General features: G+C 35.8%; 1 protein-coding gene across 1 annotated transcript in view; it reads left to right on the top strand.

Annotated features, from left to right (window-relative positions):
* MALRD1 (MAM and LDL receptor class A domain containing 1) overlaps positions 1-20,347 on the top strand; it is a 240,390-nt gene that overhangs the window by 158,815 nt on the left and 61,228 nt on the right. Inside the window, exons 30-32 of the mRNA XM_033511660.1 lie at positions 2,721-2,882; positions 5,253-5,410; positions 12,242-12,443. Of these exons, the coding sequence (XP_033367551.1) occupies positions 2,721-2,882; positions 5,253-5,410; positions 12,242-12,443 (522 nt within the window). The remainder of the gene's footprint in view (positions 1-2,720; positions 2,883-5,252; positions 5,411-12,241; positions 12,444-20,347) is intronic.

The following is a 20,347-nucleotide window of genomic DNA, read 5'->3' as shown; positions in this document are numbered from 1 at the left end:
CAATATTTTGTGATCTCTTGAAAATCAAGAGCCTTTTTCTTGCATGGGGTTACTACATGCTCGACTGAACAGGATTACAAAAGTAATGGCCCTTTATTGGATGATGTACATTATAACATTTTTACCAGGCTGCAGACTTACAAATCTAGTTAAAAAGATGCTAAGGTGTCACTATAGGAGATTTAACTTGGGGTTTCTCCCTTTCATGAAAGTAAATAGCAGTTCTGAAGTATAAAAGCTGAAGACACTGTAACTATTTCTGATCTCTACCTCTTGTAGTAATTTGTGTCGCAGTGAACTTTGTGAATCATGTTCATAGAAATTAATTTACATTTAATAATAACTTAAAAATACTAGTTTTTAAAAAGTAGACTCCAAGATAGACTTTAAACAGCTAATCTATATTTATGGTATAAAGTATTAATACTTTTTCAGGAGTTAGGCAAAGGAAGTGCAGCAAAATACTCTGTAAACTCACCCTTGCAACATTTTCCAGACCTAACAGATACACACTAAATTTGAATTGCTGTCCAAAGTGAACTGTTCAGTAAAGATATTCAGAAAACTATGGAGACACTTGATTTATTCTCTAAATATTGTTAGAGAATATAGTAGCTTCCTTGGGGGAGGGTGTTGTTCTGTTTTTTATGGAAGGATTCTTTTCTTAGATAATAGATTGGAACATTTCAGACCATAAATTTTCTTGAATCACAAGAAAGCAACTCAGTCTTTGCTATACTGAAAAGCTTTTCCAAGGGGAGAAAAAAAAATTGCTGATATTCACTTAAAAAAATAGATTGAAACATCTTTTTATTGTAGATGGAAAGACTGTAGATACATCAAAATATTTTCAACAGTCTTTAGTCTTGCTGTCTCTACCGAAGTGTAATGCAGAGATACAGCAATCTGGCATTCAGAATACTCAGATAAAACTCAGGTATAAAATTTCTCTGTCTGCTCTATTTTATTTCCAACAAATGATGCCTCCTTATATTTAGATAAACACATTTTTTCCCTGGGCACATATCTTATAGATGGGAATAAACAACATTAAAGGGCACATAATGCCTTCTAGATAGAGAAACCTGATTTTTTTAATGAAAAGACAACAGGAACTGGAACTGGCTAGAACTTTTATTTTCTTAATCAAAAAAGAAAGTATAACAGGAACAGAGAAATCCCTTCATAGCCTAACCTGTCCCATCACAGGTGGTTATGACCACATTTGTCTGCAGTTTTCTACTTTGCATTGAGCTCAAGCTCTGAGCTTATTTCACATTCTTCTATATTTTATACAAATGTAACTCCAAAGAAGTAAATGGAGCATAATTTACTCAGCAGCAATTCCTGTATACAGGACTTACAACAGAACCTGTATGAAATGAACTGCATCCACGTAGGCTGGTGGTAGTTTTGTTTTTTTTTTTAAATAAACTCGTGGAAATTATTTACTCTGTGTTTCATTCCACCCAGTCAGACAATCTTGCAAAATTTTGATTCTCTTTCAGTATGCTGCTGGAAGTACAGAGGTGAAAAAACCACACATGAAAGCAGTTTCAATTTTCATGAATTGCAGCCAACTGTACACACAGATTTGATTAATAGCAAACCTCAGTGTTGATGAACCAACTAGAGGAGTGCTTGAGTTATTGAAATAAAAACAATTTTTCCAATAAATGGAGCAATCTTCTTCTGCTGGCTTCTAAATAGGGTATGTTTACCCATAAAAAAAAAAAATAATGCAGCAGATGCAGATAGGTCACATGAGTTTGTCAGCCCAGTAAGTACTGTTCATAAATATTTATTAATAATTGTCTTCGGAATACACTGTTAATATATTAGGGTAAAAAACCTGAAGTCAGGTATTCCATTATGACTAGTGTAAATCCTAAATGTATTTGGACTTTGATGTTGTTAGAGATGCACAAGAAAATGTACTTTTTTTAAAAATAGTGGAATCCCTTTGCTCTATCTGTGTGTGAGGTTGTTTATTGTTGGAGTTAGGCCTTTATTAGGCTAACATGATGTTTGTAATACAGAGCCAATGCAGATGCTCACTGCATTTGACCAGAACTAGCAAAATCACAGAAGGGTTGAGGTGGAAAGGCACCTCTGGACATCATGCAATTTGACCTCCTGCTTTATAACTAAGGAAAATATGTTTTGGAGCTAACAGAAAAGATTGTGGTGCTATTTGATTCATCTGTGCCATACTGTCTATATTATTTTTGATTAATTACTTTTTCAAAGTAACCTGAAGCAGCAGAGTTTGACATGGGCAGTTTAACTCAGATCTCCTGAATTTAGTCAATGAGTGTCCTAATCACTAGAAATATTTGTCATCATAAAGCTGCCATCAGACATAATATTCACCAGGCCAACATATGCTTATGAAAAATGCCACTGTGGAAGAGCAGTCCAGTTTTGCTAGCTAATTGTCTGGAAATCATTCTTTCCATTTACCTTGGATAAGAACTAAATTTGGTGAAGTCATTGTTTTGTCATGGGCAACAGTAAAAAAGTTTATGCCTGCTCTTAAAGTGAAGAATGAGTTTTTCCTTTCCTTGTTAACTATCACATATTATTTATGTCCATGCATGGAATTCAGGGAATCACAGTGTTAGCCATACAGAAACCTTTCCACTTCCATTTTTAGTGTGCACACTGTAGCATTTTATGTACAGCTGGGACAATAATTTACTTTTTTGCTGTATTTTCAGGTTACTACACAAGTATTCCTGGAAGCTGTAACTTTGAAACACAAGATCAAGAGTGGACAACTGTATGTGGATTAACACAAGACACTACTGATGATTTTGACTGGAAAATTAGCAACAGTGCTGTCACAGGACAAACAGGTCCTCATACTGACCACACACCAGGTATTGCCATGTGTACAACATCACTTTATCTGGGAAAAAAAAATATTCACTGAATTTAAAGAAAAACCTACAAAAAAGTGGATAGGTGCCAAGATAACATGGCATCTCAGTGTGATCTGCTGACACATGGGAATGGTTCAAAGCTGTGCCAGGAAAGGTTCAGACTGGACATTAGGAAGTATTTCTTTACCAATAGGGAGGCCAAACACTGGAACAAGTTTCCTGGAGGTGTTCTGTGCCCCCTGCCTTTCAGTGTTTAGGAAGCATTTGCACAATGCCCTTAATGACATGCTTTGTCTTGGGCAGCCCTGAATTGATAAACCAGCCGGACTACATGATCATTTTAGGTCTCTTCTTACTGCAATAATACTATTCCTTTGTATTCAACTCTTATAACAAATTTCACCTACATAATGTCAGCTTCTGACATTAAAAGATAAAGTCTCTGAAATCCTAACTGGCTATAGCAGTACCCTTCTCCTTGTCAATATTTCAAATAATCTACTTTTCCTGGAGAGTGTTACCATCCTAATGAATTTTAGAAAAACATGCAATCATATGTAGGATGAGGAGCAAAGTGTGTAGGTGTGTGTGAAATGCTTGAGGCTTCTACCTTGATTTAACTTACCTCATTGATATTGGCTTGCCAGAAATGTTATCATAGAAGTTCTTCCCAAAATATTTCTGACAAACTGCTATCACAATGCCTGTTGATGGTCAGGGAGATGAAATATATTGATAGGCAATTAGAGTAATCTGTGTGATGTAGTAAGCATAATTATATATTGTATTAAATAAATATTAAATGATATATTCTTTTTATTATAGAATATATCTGGGTGGGGTATTAATTTAATTAATTGCAAATGCACCAATCTCTATTTGAGAAGTAATTAACTTCCTTTCCAGAAGCATTAATGGTTAGAATCCCTATCTTAATTTCCATCTAATCAGCATAACATATTTAGTATTCAATCTAGAAGTACCAAAACTTCTGCTGCTTCTCTTGGGTTTGTGAGCAGCATCATCTCCAGGTTTTGACTTTTTTTTTTATTCTTTTGTTTTCAAAATCAATAGAGACACCTTACCATGGGTGGCTGTGGCCGTGTCTGTCTGACTCGTTTGTCCTCCCTTTTCCTTTATTCTGCACCTGCTGCAGGAACTGCTTGCCTGATCACGAGGGAACTACTTTTCTACCACAAATCACAGTTTCTGCAGACATTCCTGCTACTTTATGTTGCAGGCTGTAAATCTGGAAGTGCACTCCTCTAGAAAGGGACAGAACAGACAAGGTAGAGGTGGAAACTATTGCAGCTGTTCCAGGCAAGCTGTTTCTTGCAAATAACTAGTTTGACTTGTTTCCTTGCTGTTACTTTGATGCAATGCCATAACAAAACAACCACTAGCCCCTGGCTTTTTAAGGAGATTTTCTGTGTTTTTCTAATTCAGTTTCTGTCATTTAATTAGTTCATTGTTTCTGTGAAATTGCCCAGCAATTCTAAGAAAAACAAAGGTAATAAAAAGCGAAGCAAATGGAAAACAAAATTAGAGCAAAGTGTTTACAAAATTATCCAGATTTGTAATTTACTTTTAAATTGCCCAGGCAAGATATATTCACATTAGCTACAGAGGAATTGCTTGCCAGAATTGCCAACAGCCTGTAATACCTAGAAATATCTGTCAGTCCATCAAGCTTGTATTGGGTATTAGGAAAAGGTTCCTTACCCTTGGTGGTTGGGCAGTGGAACAGCTCCCCAGGGCAGTGGTCATAGCACCAAATCTGACAAGATTCAAGGCACATCTCAGGCACATGGGGAGACTCCTGGGGTGGCCTGGGCAGGGCCAAGAGTTGGATTTGATGATCCTTGTGCTTCTCTTCCAAGCCAGGCTATTCTATGATTCTGTGATTTAGCACAAGGGACATCTTGGACAAGGAACATCTTTTTCTACTGAAAGAGGAGACACTTAGATTAGAAATTAGGAAATCAGAAAGAAATGCTCAGAAGGCAGAGAGACACTGGAAAAATTTGTGCAGAAGCTGCAGATGCCCCATCCTTGGAAGTGTTCAAGGCTAAGCTGGGTGTGCCTTGAGAAGCCTGATGCAGAAGGTGGCATCCCTGTCCATGGCATGGGGTTGGAACTAGATGATTTTAAGGGCCTTCCAACCCAAGGTATTTTCAAATTATGTGAAATACACAAAGCATTATCAAGGAATTATCTCCATACAACCATGGTATGATATACATGTAAGTGGTAAAAAGAAAAAAACAAAACTAGCATCTGTGTTTATAAAAATGCTTGTAAAATAAAGCAAAAAATAGTACTGAAAAACTAAACTCTAAATTTAATGCTTTTTATCTTCATTTTAAGGTAAAGGACGGAGTTTTTTGTATGTCAACTCATCTGCCCAGAAGGAAGGGGACAGAGCAAGGATAACTACCACCAAATTCTTCCCAGCTAGTCTTGGGGTCTGTAGAGTTCGCTTCTGGTTCTGGATGTTTGCTTCTAGGCGAACAGGAATCTTAAAGGTAAAAGTCCTTCTACTACATTATGGCATAATAATACTTGCTTTGGTACTATTTGAATGTCTGTGTCTAGGATTACTAAAATCTCAGGAATTTATGTTAACAATACTTCATCACAACTTACTGCAGTTACACCTATATACAAATCTTCTCCTGCCAGGATCAAGTGACAATCCAGCTTTAGTTTTAGTTCCACTTGAAGTCCTTTCACTACATATGCAAGAATTAACACTGCACATTTGACTAGAATACTAACACCTACCCAATACCAGCACAGTTCTCTGCGGAATTCACTCTAATGTAAAACAGAGGCAATTTCTAAAGTTTAGTGGTTCAAACTAAATGTTTTAAAAATATTAATGTAACCATGTGTGAAAGGTGTTTTATTAAAACAATTGGAAATAAGGTATTAAACTGTATTAACAGTTATAGCCCAAGCTTCCATGAAATTATCATCTTGCTGTTCCCCAAGCACCCTTAACAAGTACACTTTTGGTTGTTAAGTAATCCAGTAACAGCCCAAGAGGGGATGTGACCTCTTGGCAAACAACTCACTTCATGTGACTCACTGAATAAATATGTTGCACTGTTCCTTTTTAAGTGACCTCAGAAAGGCTCCTGTCTGTAGGGTTTGTTAAATTGTGAAAATACAGGACAAGTTAATTTTTCAGTCAGTGACAAAATATTAGATAATGTTAAAAGTGAACAAGAATATTTTTGTAGTATTGGACATTGAGTTAAGTCAGGAAGTTTTTACCACTGTTTTCTCCACTGGAAGAGCTCTTCACATCATAGCACTGTTCCATGGGATTATAGTGCAATTAGGCTGGAAGGGCCTCAGGTGGTCTCTAGTCCAACCTCTTGCTCCAAGCAGAGTCAGCTGCAAGATGATGCTGGGTGCCTCAGAAATTTATCCAGCCTTGAAAAATGTCCACAAATGGAGACTACTCAGCCTCTAAGGGCAACTTGTGCCACTGGTAAACTCTCCACCTTCTTCTCCTTACACCCAGCCCAAGGATAATTTTACCCTTTGTTCTGCCATTTATCTTTACTTTTCTTCTAGTATTTTTTTCAGGATGGGGTTTGCATATCAATTTTATCTCTAGCACGTAGTTTATTACTCCAAGTATTGCTGTAAATTTACTTATTGATAAAAAAAAAGCTGTATTTCATGAAGTTCATATAAGCAGCAGTAAAAAGCAAACATAAATTCCTTTTTTTGATCTAGTGATAGCTGAAATACTGTGAGATTATCTGTGATTAACTATCTGTTTAAATTCAAGTATCTTGGACCTTAAAGCATGCAAGATTGATGATGAGACTCTTTGAAGGAACTTTTGAATGTTTTTAAGCATCACAGAACACTTAGAATTTGTGAATAAGTAGATGTGTGTGGCCTATATGTGAGTTAGTAGGCAGACAGCCAGAGTCTCCTTTTTAATTTTTTTTTTCTTTTTAAGCAGACTAGTTTAATTTACTCCCATTGCCTCAATTTCATAAAGAATTGTCTTACTCCCACATATAAATAAAGTTCCCTGTTTATGGCTTTGCTACATGTACTCTTTATGTAGAAATGTATTCACAACAGACTGAAGGGCTCAGCAAGGAATATCATCCCATCACAGAATCAATTTACTTCTGTGGACATTTTGCTCTTTTCTATCAAACTAATAAGCTATTTCAGTATCAGCTGTAGCTGTTATTAAATCAAGAATATAAATTAACTCTACCCATTCAAGTGAAAAAGAAAAAAGCCTAAAAAGAACAAAGAAGAAAAGCAATAAAATCAACAGCCCAAAACTTCTAAAACAACAGCTGTGTGAAGATTTTTTTTTCAGTTTGTACTGGAGGTGAAAGAAGTCAAACTGTAATAGGAAGTTTGAATAATGTGCCAGAATATAATAACATCAGTACAAAAGCTGATATAGTTTTTATCTGAAAGACAGCTATCTGGTCGAGTCTGAATTTGAAAAAAGAATTAAAAGGACTGCAGATATAGGGCACACTGAGATGTGTGATTAAAATGACATACAAGGAATCTGTAAAAGAAAGATAAAAATGAGAATTTTAATGCTATAAGAAATAGAAGTGTTAGAACGACACAAAATAATGTAGAGTTATGGGAACAATCCTATTCTTGCTCAGAAAAGGAACTAGTCACTGAGGAAAGGGAAAAAGGGAATAGAAGTGCCTCTATTCTGTATTCACAATGCACATTTCAGTTGCACAATTCCATTGTCATAAACTCTGTAATTTGTTCATAGGGAAACCAGAAGTCTGGGCTATTATTATTATTTTTAGAAAGGACACAATGTTTACAGGAACTCTTGCATTAACATCGAATGGATGATATTTAAAAGAGATCTGAATACTCCTGCTTCAGGACTTCAACATATCATTAACCAACAGGAGAAAAAAAGTGTTTTGTAATGTTTAAGAGCAAACCCACTAGCTTTCCTTAGAAGTATTTGGTAAGAGTCTTTGAAAGGGGAGTTATCAAGCACTAAGTACAAGCCTGGTCTAATATATCAATTAATATGCTCTGGACAAAAATACCTCTTAATAGAAAGAAATTTTGCTGCATTATGCTGCAAATGTAAATTTTAAAAAACCCTCACATTTCTCTTTACATTTTTATGACTACTTTGTTGAATTTAATGGTGCAGGAGAGCAGCTCCAGCAAAAAATGAATGTTGTTTTCACATCTGTTTCATTCCAATGGAAATTCTATTGATCATCTGTCAGTTAGACTGAAAACACTGTGTTTATTACGCTTTTCTGCCCATTTACCTCAGGAGTCTGCCATACTCACGCAGTGGAGAATTAGAACTGAAATTCCTGATGTGGTAGCATAGATAATATATCAGTTTTCTGCCTTGGCATTTGTTGATACTAACAGAACTGACTTATAATAAATGTTGGTATAAGACGGGTCAACTTTACTCAAAAACCATAAATATTTTGTTACTTCAAACTAATGTTTAGGCAAAATTTTTATTACTTCAAACAAAAGTTTAGAGGAACAAAGAGAAAAGTGGTAAGTCATTTTTTAAGTGCTTCTCTATTGGGACAATGAAATACGATAAAATTTTGTAATCTGATTTGTGGACTTAAGAAAAGCAATTTCAGTCTGTCTCTGGTGGGACTGGAGTCCAAGGAAGATGTGATGATGACTGCTGAGGAAAATGAAGAGTTCAAAGGCATGATCTTAAAGCAGAAAACATGGCATTGTTATTCACTGGAGTCAATGGAAATTTTTCTCATCTGACACAAGTCTCTGGTGCCTAATGAAGTGAAAATACCGGTTCTCTTTCTCAAGATTTTCCTGTTTCCTCCGCTGGCAATTAAAGGCTCCAAGTTGTCAGTGGTGGGAGACTACACCTCTTATTATGCACCCTTCAGAACTGCATTGCTTTCTTATTTATTAGACAAGGTGGAATGTAGTACCTTCCAGCATTCCAGCTGCTAGATTCAGGCAAGATCAGAAAGATAATATATCATATTGAAAAGTCAGGATGAGGGTACAGGATAGCCATGACTTGTTACTGCTGATTAACAAATAGAAAATAGTTTATGTTTTATGTTCTTAAAAATGACTTTCCCTATCCTCAAAATGAAATAGAAGCTGAAAAAAGAATTCAGAAGTTTGTAACACACAGGATATTCTGTGGAGAATTAGAACTAAGTCATGACTTTAAGGAGGTAAATAGGATTTTGTGAAGAATGTTGTTCTCTGTGGATCAGCTAGATCAGTATTAGGCTGGAGAACAATCTTATCAGACTGAAAAATACAGAGTTGTTCAATGGGATTTTGCTACAACTTGTTGTTTGGTTGTTTTGAGGGTTTTGTTGTTTTGGGGGATTTTGTTTTGCTTGTTTTTTTGTTTGGTGGTTGTTTTTCTCCCATTACATATCGTATAGTGGGGTTCATCTTGCACATCTTAAGTTGTTTTCACTACCAGGCTAGCTTTAGATAGGATGTTGTGCAGGAAGGTGGTGCTGGAGGAATTAAGCCCCGCAGAGTTACACCCTTCCAGGGCTTTAGGAAGATCTTACCCATGAAGATTTGCTCGACCTTTCATGTGCTGTAAATGTTTACACAGGTCAGCAAAAGTCTTGTACAGACTTGATGTATGATCCTGATCCAGAAGATGCTCAAACATTGAGTGGCATGGGTAGCCCCAGGAAAGAAGATATTATTATGTTTCTTCACTTTCACTGGGCACAGCTTCAGAGAGAATAAGACCTGGATCCCCTGCTAAAGAAACAGAGTCCTTGGACTTCCCATTTTTCTGAACTCTCCTTTAAACCCATTTGTTTTAGCACACATTTTCAGTTATGTGTCATTCTTCTAGAAATTTCATCTAACTTTTTTAGAACAAATTTAAGAACACAGACCCTTCCCTGGCACATTTATGGACAGAAAAAGGACGTCTCAGGTTTTCAGGAGTACTTTGGCAAGCAGTGGGATGGAAGGATTAGTCCAGGAGAGTACATGACAAATGAAGCAGAACTGGGAGTTAAAAAGATTTGCAATGTACCAGTTTAGAGATCTACATTAAATGATATCAGTTTCCTCAATTACATATTTGATTGTTATATACCAGGTTTAAACTTTAGTCAAACCTGAGGACAGAGTCACATAAATTACCATAACATGTTAACAATTAACATGTTAATTAATCCATTAGTAATGACAAATCTTCATACCCTTACTCTATGGTAAATACAAGTCGAATCTCAAAGAATAAAAAGAAAAGGCATGTAAGATGACTTTGCATTTGTGTGAACAGGAGCTAAGGTCATCAAAGTGTCACACTTAAAACCCAGTTTGATTTGTTGCCATTCCAGACCCCCTGGCCAGTGCACATACAGCAGGATTCCTGACTGGTTCATTGTTCATCCTGTGCTTGAGCTGCAGGATGGATCTCTATGTGCACAGAAAGGGTCCTTGCTGCATCTGAGACCAGACTTTGTATGGACACAAGGAAATTGCTCTGTATGTAGACAGACCTGTTCAAGCAGTTATTGTGCCTTGAAACTTTCAGTATGAGAAACTTCTCCTAATAACCTGAGAAACCATTGGAAAAAAAAATAAATCTGGCTTTAAACAATGGGAACATCTTTAAGTATCCTCTAGGAAAGATGCTAGTATTGTCTTCAAATGTTTTGGACTCTTCCCACTTCCCCGATAGCTATTTGTGCAGCTGTGAGACTTAACAATGAGATATACTGAAAGGGATATTACCTCAATATTTACCTTCTAAAAGCAAATATCACTGCATATAGCTAAAACCATGCTAACATTGTTATATGCTGTAAAATTCCAGATCATCAAGATTGTCATATTTCATGATTGATGAAATAGTGAATGGTTCCAGAAACAAACACATGCTTAACATTGTCCTAACCTCACATGAAGGGTTTCAACTTATTAAGACCTCAGAGCCTGTTAATGTGAAAAATTGTTACAGATATTTTTTCATTTTATTTTATGTGTTGAACCATCTATTTCTTCTCAACACCTGTCCTTTTAGCCCTACAGGAGGTGTGTGTTTAGGAAGACAGTGACAAGATATTGCTGTTACACAGTCCTGTAACCAAAGATCAGGCTTGACAAAATTTGGTCCTGATTTGAATTACTCTATGTCAGTATTCTTTCTTGTTGCCTTACTCCAAAAATAATATAACTTGAAAGAGTTTTCAGGCATCATAGATATTTTAATCAATACCAAGTTTTCCAAAGTATATGGGATTTATGGTGCCATTTGGATTTTTATCTTATTTGTCCCACCAGGTGGACTGGGAGAATCATTGGTATTGAATTATACAGATCGTTAGCATGGGCTCAAGTTTGTAATTTTCTTGGGCCTAGGGGTTTTTGTTCCATTATTTAACTGGTGCATTCAGCTGGCAACATGAACCTACAGGTCACTGGAAAATTAGTTTATGAGAATTATGTTTCTGAAAGTGATGAGGATATTGGTTATTTAGAATAAATAGAATCAATTTTCAGCTTGATTATAGATTGATTATTAAAGAACTATTTATTATCTGGAATGGTTAGAATATGATTACTTTCTTTACTCCAGTTCTTTATCTTTTTTTTTTTTTTTTTTTTTTTGACCTGGTCAGATTGTATAAGGATTTCTAACATCCAAGTAGGAAAAGCAAATACCTCTGTATTCTCCAGTTTCATGTTCTTGGCCTAAATTCACTAGTTGTTGGCTAACTGGGACTTCATTCATTGCAATACTTATTGCTTTCAGTATTTAATTATTTTATTTATTTTTATTCATGCCTTTGCTAAATATGTTTGCAATAACTTTGTGACTCTCCCAAACTGTATTATAAATTGCTTGTACCGGATGACAGACTTAAATCCCTAGTTGCTATGTCTTTTATTTATATCTCTAAAATCTTCACTCAGTCTAACTATATGGAGGTCACCTTTTAGAGATGAAAGCATAGCTCAAGATCCTTCTCAGTCTTTCTTCAATTTTAAAATGAATTTGGGGTTAAGTCTTTACTCATTATCTTCTATGTCAGGCTGAGACTCTTTGTAGATTTTGCAATTAGTGATAGGATTAGCAGCTCTTTTTTTTGTTCGTTTGTTTGTTTCCTTTTCTTTTCCCAGCAGCTTTATATTTGAAGCTGAACTATTGAAAAGTATTCAGTAACATTTGGCCATCACCAATATGGAAGTGGATCTGAACCATACCTAGGAGAGTCAGTACTGCCCAAGCAGGGAGATGCGCTGCTGCACTTGGGCTGTTACTCCCCCAAGCTGCTTAATGCTTACTCCTTTGCATCTCTTTGTCCTCTCCTCAACAGGTATACACAGTTGAAGAACATGGGATGGAGATCCTTATGTGGTCTTCCAGCAGAAACGAAGAAAACAAATGGATGTATGGAAGTGCAGTTCTCTCCAGTAACAGCCTTTTTAGAGTTGCCTTTGAAGCTGAAGTGGGATGGAGTCAGCCCACGGAATTTGCTCTGGATGATATTTCTTTCACCCCAGAATGCATTGATGGAGGTATGCTACTATACAAATATACACCATACATGTTCTCTCTTCAGAGGGCAAGGAAAACTGTGGTATTTTTTATTTCAATGTATATCACAGTTACAGAATCTGACATAATTTCTTTTTCTCATGGTTTATAGACGACAGCTTTGTGTTTTACTTAGAAGTTGAACACACAAATAATTATAGCAACTCAGAATATTACCGGCATTGAGGGCCTGAACCATAGCTGAGAGGAATTTACTGCTATTCCACTATATTGGTTTTTTCCTGTATGAAAAAATCAGAGAAGAGATTAGTTTGGGATCAAAGGGTTTTATAAGTAACAAAGTAGTTCACAATTACTTTCAAAGAAAGTTGTTAAGTTTTTATCTTCACTCTCTTCATAAAATGCAAACATGTACCACATTTGCCTCAGTAACATTTTCTTCAAGTATTTACAATCTCACTTCTGCTACACAAGTACTTAATCTAGAAAAAGAATTCTAATGTCTTAAAATGCCCTGTTTTTTTTCTGTGAGCAAAGCAGTGGTTTACTCTGAAAACAAACTGTATTATATGATACCATATCAGAAGAAAAAAAACAGGATACATGCAAATACAGATTCTGATAGAAATATCAGCAGAACTAAATGATTAAGGGACAGCTAGGAATTATTATTGTTAAATAAATGCCAATATGAAGGTTATAAAAATCTTATTTGATAACATTTTTTTCTATTAATACAGCTCTTATTCAGATAGGACAGCCTGTGTATGACCTAGTTGTCATGCTGTTCAAGAAACATTTTCTTTTATTATTTTTATTGTGATAAGCACCTCCTGGAGGAATTAAACACATGCTGATTAAAGTTTCAAGTGAAATAATGTGTTCATGCAGGTGACATTTGTTCAGTCTCAAGCTGAATAAGAGTTTTGTTTATTTTCTCTAAATAGGCTGAGGCAAATAATATTTTGGAATGTAATTCAATAAGCTGCAGACTATGTGCATAACAGGCATTTGTTCCACCCATATTACATTAATCACCTTTTTTAGCCATGTCTTAAGAATTACATAGGCTGTTGCTCTTACAAACGTGATCTATCATAAGTTTAGCCTGAATAAAATTTGTTGGAGTTACATTGGTTACTTACAGTTGAATAAGTCAAAAACTCATGCATTATCTATGTCCATACATTGCAACTTGATACATAATCTCTCCAGACAAAAAAAAACTATGTCTAGATGCTGTTAATTAAGGTTGGTTTCATACTATTCTTGGAAGAGTTCTATCCTAATAATCCTTGCTGGCTGGTAGAACTTGTGAAGAGGCAAGAGAACTACATAAAATCCATGTAATACAATAAACCACAGCAATTTAGGGAAAATAAACAATCTATCTAATTTTTAATACTGTTCCTGACAAAGAGCTACTTAGGAGGAGGTGCTGTTTTTTGCTAACTGTTGTTGCTTGAAAGCTTCTTAAATATTCAGATAGTAGAATATGAAAGTATTAGCTTCCAGTAGTATAAAAGCATTGTCCTGTAGATATTTGAGCAAGAACATTTTTCTGTAACAGAATCAGTGTGAGAGTTTACTTAATCCACTGTCAGTCCTGCTTTGACTGCTGCTCATTATGTTTATTCAATGACCTAGCTCAAAGAAAAGTGTATTACCTGCAGTGCAGGTTTTGTGTAATGTTCCTTCTTTCAGGAGAGAGATATACTTCTGCAGATCTTTTATTCCTCTCTCTGTATTATTATTTTTCAGCTTGTCTTTAATTACTTTGAGTTTCCAGAGGCAACACATTCTAAATGGAAGCAATCACAATTTAGCTGGTTGGGAGCTTGAAGTAATAAAGCATTGCCAGCAGCTCTAATTCAGTTGTGGTTTTTATGTGTTTAAAGTAGTCAGTCCATATCAGGCATGGCAGTTCCTAGATATCCAGAATATTTCTGAACACCTCATCAAGGTGCTGTCAAGGTAGTGCTAGGTCAAGCCAGGCCTAGTGCAGAAGCAGCTTTCAGCTGATGCTAATGCAGAGGGAGCTGGCACAGGATCTAGTTCAGAATCAGCTGCTAAATGAGATATATTCGTACCACTTCTGCCTATGACTTTCTGCTGATGAAGTTGTGTGAAGATCTTAGTTTACATCCTAGGGACCAAAGGATTTAATTTTTATTTACTTGTAATGATCATCTTCAAATTTGTAAATAACAGCTTGATTTAAAAAAAAAAAAAAACCACAAAACTTTATCTATATTTGTCTTAATTTTTCAAAATAAAAGTCAAAAAACATTTCTATTTCTAGTTTCAGAGGGACCAAAAATTCCAAAGCATTGAATCAGATTTTATATTCATTAATGTCTTTCTCATAGTATTTTCTACTTCAGCTAAAATAGGAGGCACTGTAGAAATTCTAAAAACTATTGCTATACCTAATTTAAATCCTAGCATTAACCCAAAGATACCTAATAACCAAACTTTATTATGCTTATGAGAATCAGAATACTCTATTTTTCCACTCATTCATTACTAGAGAAATAAACCAGATGGGCAAATTTGATGTAATTTAGTGTGGTAATAATTGAATAGAACTTCTACGTATTGGAGCAGTATTCTCAAGAAACAAATAAATAGTGAATATATTTTGTGATGTCTTCCAGAGATCACCCAAGTGAAATATTTGTGCTTGTGGAGATCTACTGGAAGAAGGTAAATCTCAGTACAAAGTCAGCACTGAATGATGCTCCAGCTCTTTTATGCAGTCAAGTTACCTGCTAGGCCCTATTTAGCTGCAACTCTTTGGGAGCTTGTACCTCTAAATTGTACTGCTTTAACTAATTGCTTAAGTAATTTTGGTTTATTCAAAAAGAACAGTGTTGACACTTTTAAATGAATATTTGGGATGAAACTTGGATATAAAGATGAGTGCAAATATCATGTGGCACCTGAGGCTCCAGAGTATTTGAGAAAACAGTATTTGCTCTTCCACCATCAGTCATGCTTATCACCAGTTCAGTATTAGTATTGCTTACTGAAATAATTAATTTGAATAAAATTAATCTGGATGTGCTTCTGTGTTTATTCTCCCACTTCACCTTTCTTTATCATTCTCTGCTTTTTAATTTCTGTTTTTAGTCTATGTTTGCCGCCTTGTTTATTTCCTGTAGCTGCTCAACATTAGCTAAGTATTTTATTTATTTTCTTCTGTTTTGTGAACAACTTTTTATCAACTTTGATCATTTTATTTTAATATCCTTTTTACTTCTGAGCTTTTTTTTCATCCATTCCCTTCTTTATAAAGCATTTTTAAAAAAATGCCTCTTTAGCCAATAAGCTTAGCACATGAGAAAGGACAGTCACTGCAAATTTCCCACCACACCCCCCTGCAGCTTTCCTTTCACCTGAAAGATCTGTCTCCAGTGGAACACATTATTATGTAAGGATACACTGGAGATAAAAAGGCAATTCAAATAGTGCAAAACATTCAACACGGACAGGATATGTCATCTCTAACACTGTGTCATCTGACCTTGGTGGAATTGTGAATATTGAAAGTGCTATTTCCCACATGCAATGGGTTGGGGCTTTTTTCTGATGTTGCCATAATTCTTGACTTCACCACACAGATTACAACAAAAGGGTCAGATTTGCCTCTTAGGACCTGAAGTACAGTAAAATTTTCAGTGAATGTTGGCAGCTTTCACTTAGGTGAAACATTTGCTTTGAAATGTCGTAATTCTTCCAAGTCTCCCCACTGCTGTGTAGCAAAGCACAAACTAAACTTTCTGTAAAGGTTATATATAATCCTTATACTGACCAAGTGAAAAAAACAAATGGAAAAAATCAGAATCTGTGAAATATAAGACAGGTTTTAGCTTTACATTCAAGCCCAAGGATATTTTTAAAATGTGCGCAAAGGGGTCCCAGTTCCCTAAACCTTAATAACCTCCAAGAATTGGATTTTAAATTTACTTGAACCATTATAAGACAGTCATGAGATATAGCCACAACCATCCCTTTAGATCACCTTTTCTAGATTTCTAGAAAAAAATATATTGCAAAAACTGTGTGACAAAGAAAATTATGTTCAATCAAATTTAAGATAGATACACTCAGATTTTCTGGTCAGCCACAGGAAGTAAGAAAAAAGTGTATCTAGAAATATAACCTGTATCCAACAGTTCTGGATGTCAGGGAAATTGTATAAGGGGAAAAAGTGTAAGAAAAATATATAATACATACTGTTTTACCCTAATACATTTCCCATTGGCAGCCATTTGTAATTCAGTCTTACTGAGCCGTATTTAGTCTCAGAATAATGATCCTCAAGTTTTTTCTTTCCCTTTGAACTTATCTGTTCCCCTTTTAACATCAGGGAAATTTTCAATATTCAAAAATTAAATTATATGTTGCTGCTTATATGAATTTAGGCTTACATTCATGAATAGAAAACCTGTTTAGTGCCTTCTCATTTAGGCCTCAGAATGTATCAAATCTTTATTTAAACCTTGGTGAGTCACTCTTTCGTGTGGTGGGTAGGATTTTCTTAAGACATCTCCATAAAGCAGTTTCAAATCTCACAATAGATGCATGCTATAGACCCAATCCTGAAGTTCCTTCAGAGTAAAATAATTTGCATTGACTTCCAAACAACATCAGAATATATGCAATGCCATACCAAACATTTGTGATAGGTGCAGGTTCAAGTATCAAGATGAGAAGGAGGGTATCCCAAAGGGCCAGAGCTGTAGGCCACTCTCTTTGTTCAAGGTGGAAGGAAATGAACATTATAACTGGCATCTAATTTAAGCTATGCTTATGACTGTTTATCATTTGAACATAGCAGAAAGAAGAGAGAATCTCATACTTTTTCACTGAATAACCCAATAAAAGGATAGTGACTCTGACAACTTTCCATATAGCTGGATAGCAGGAAGAAAGAAATAAAAATCTATGTAATAAAAATCTAGATAGTCATCTGATAATGAGTTCAGATTTTCAAAATCAGTCTAAACCACTATAGTTTTAGATAATATGTGGTATCTTGAAGGTATCTGATTTTGTGAAAAAAAATGGGAATAGCATTTCTTTAAAAGTAAATCCCCTTGTGATTTTAGATAAGAAACCAGATAAGAAACAGAGCCAAAGTATATATGTGTGGAAATACATAACATTCTGCCTAGTTATTATTTATTTGTTTCTCACAACATATATTCATAGAATCACAGAATATCCTGAGTAGGAAGGGACCCACAGGATTATTGAGTTCAATACTTTGTTCTGCACAGATCCATCCCCAAGAGCCACACCATGTGCCTGACAGCATTGTCCGAACGCTCCTTGAACTCTGTCAGCCTGGTGCTGTCACCACTGCCCTGGGGAGCTGTTCCAGTGCTCAGCCACACATTGAGACTTTTCCTCCCTATTTTATCTCTGCTTCATGAAGCACACTCTTTGAATCCTGATTGTTTGAAAACCTCCTCTGCTTTTCCTGCCACAGATTTCCATTTGCTTCAAAACAAGGTCTGTGTGTTCATAAGGAAAGACATAGTCTTTAACCATATGATCAAATACTATTTTTTCTCAGAGCTCTCTTTTCTTTTTCCAATACAGAGATGAGAGATAATTGATTTTTTTTTCTCTGTGGACATTATTCAGATATCTTTGACTGAAGAATTTCTTATCTTTATGAAGAGTTTTCCTAAACAGCATATAGTTACAGTGTCCAAATATTTGAAAAGTGCTTGGTAACCACCTTCATAACTACTTCTTATTGCATAATGTCAGCTACGTGACAAATAAAAAGAGGATGGGATAAAAAAACCCTCTGTAAGTTTGAGTACTACTTTGGAAATGTCCAAACCATTTTTTGTTTTCAGACTCATAAAAATAAAAAATCTTGAATTGACCAAAAAAACAAAATAAGAGTTGGCAAAAATGTTTCTCCTGTGCAGACCCTAAACTGGCAGACTAGCAATAAGCTGTCTTGAATTAGGACAATTTAAAGAGAAGACTTTAAAATTAGTTACATCCTCTTAGTCCTAACCAATCCCTTTCCAAAAATAAGGAATAAATGCTAGTAGGTGTAATTGAAGAAATGCCATTTTCTAACAAGTGGAACAGCAAAAGGCAAAACAAATGCCCAGTAAATAACCACTAGATACAAAATTGCTAAATCTCAGGAACCCTCCAGGAGCAAAGAGATACCCAAAATGCCAGGAATTCCCCTCCCAAGCTGGTGCCATCGTACCTTGAAAGACAGAGGGTAAATGGCACCAGCTCTCTCCCCAGGATGATTCTCCATCAAACTCTACCAGGCAAAGGGAGGCAGCTTTGGTGCCCTGGCCTTCTAAATGGACCAGCATGTCCCAGCTGCCCCACAATTCTGGTTCTGGATGTGCTGGGGTTTAAAGAGAGGAAGAGATATGAATATAGATATGAAACACAATGACATTCTGGGTTACCCATGACAGAAGTATTACAGGCCAGCTCGACAGAAAATTAAACAGCTCAGAAGTGAGCCATTTGCAGATAATTTTATATGCTCTCCAGCACTTTTAGTAGATCCCATTTCACAGCAAGAAAAGCATAAATGACATTTTTATCTAATAAAGAGACAACAACCCGAAAAGTAGAATGGGTGTTTGAGTGAGTTTTGTGCAATAAGAAATAGCTGAGTGGTGCAGAGAGAATCTTGCTGAGGGACAAGCATGTGTGTGTCTATGTGTCCTTGTGTGTGTCCATGTGTGTGAATCTGTGTGTCTGTGTGTGTGCAAGTGTCTCCATGTGTGCCCATGCATGAAGCAACACAGAAAATTCTGCAGCAGCACAGGACTCATCTGACAAAACCTCAGACAGGGTCAATAATCTGAAGCTCACAGAACCCAAGTGCTGGAAATACTGGAAGGGTTAACTGCCTGAGCTGCTGATACTACAGTGTTAGATCATGGGGAAAAACACTGTAGAGGAGACTTAACTTCTGATTTCTTTAAGTTGCAGAGCCAGGGGAATCACTGTTAGCTTGTCTGCTCATGCTTGCAGTGAAGCAGAAATCTCTCTCACGCTGAGTTTCTTTCTCAGGGAGAGAGAAAGAAACTCAGGGAGTTTCTTTCCTCAAGGGCAGGAGATAAATCATGGGAGAAGTTGTAGGGGGAGGCTGCTGACAGAAACAAAGGAGGAGAAGAGGAAAGCAGGATGAGTAGTAATACAGGACTGGAGATACCAGGGAAATTTTTGAATAGATTCCTTAGTCAATTAACTTTTCTCTGTAAACAATCACTATATGCTTTAGATCCATGGTGCTTGGTAGAGAAAGGACATTTATGCATTTTTAAAGATTAAAATTTGTGATCCAAAGTATAGTACCTTAGAGAGCTTCTTGAGCCTGCTCTTGCACCTTCCAGTACACATACCTAGCCGGCGTCAAAAGCTAAAACTTTTTGTGGATTTCACAGAAAAGGAACTGGGAATAATTTTAGGATAAGATAATTACAGTATATAAACTAGGATAATTATTGGCAATTCCTGAATGTAATTACATTGTGTGTGTTTAAATTAATAATTATGCTCTTTGTCCAAAAGATATTAATAATTAGATATATAATTTAAGATATTAAATAATTATGCTATCTTTGTCCAAACCTTCAGTTTCTCTCTGCCTTCTTATAACTTGTCCAGAATACTGATATCTTCTGAAGCAAGCTACATGCCTTTTGGGAAATTAAAATTCTTTGGATTTATTAATAGTGTATTAAAATAGTTTCATTAATATTGAACCTCCAAACCCCATCTGTTTATGCAAAAAAAAAAACCTTCAAATCACACAGATGATATTTTTCCTTGCTAAGTTCATTCATAAAAATCAACATATTTCCTTGGAGGGATGGAGAGAAATAATATTTGGACTGAAATGGTTTCATGATACTAA

The sequence above is a fragment of the Parus major genome, chromosome 2 (genome assembly GCF_001522545.3).
Source record: "Parus major isolate Abel chromosome 2, Parus_major1.1, whole genome shotgun sequence".
In the NCBI taxonomy this organism is placed as follows: Eukaryota; Metazoa; Chordata; class Aves; order Passeriformes; family Paridae; genus Parus; species Parus major.
This window is presented reverse-complemented; position numbering and strand designations above follow the sequence as displayed.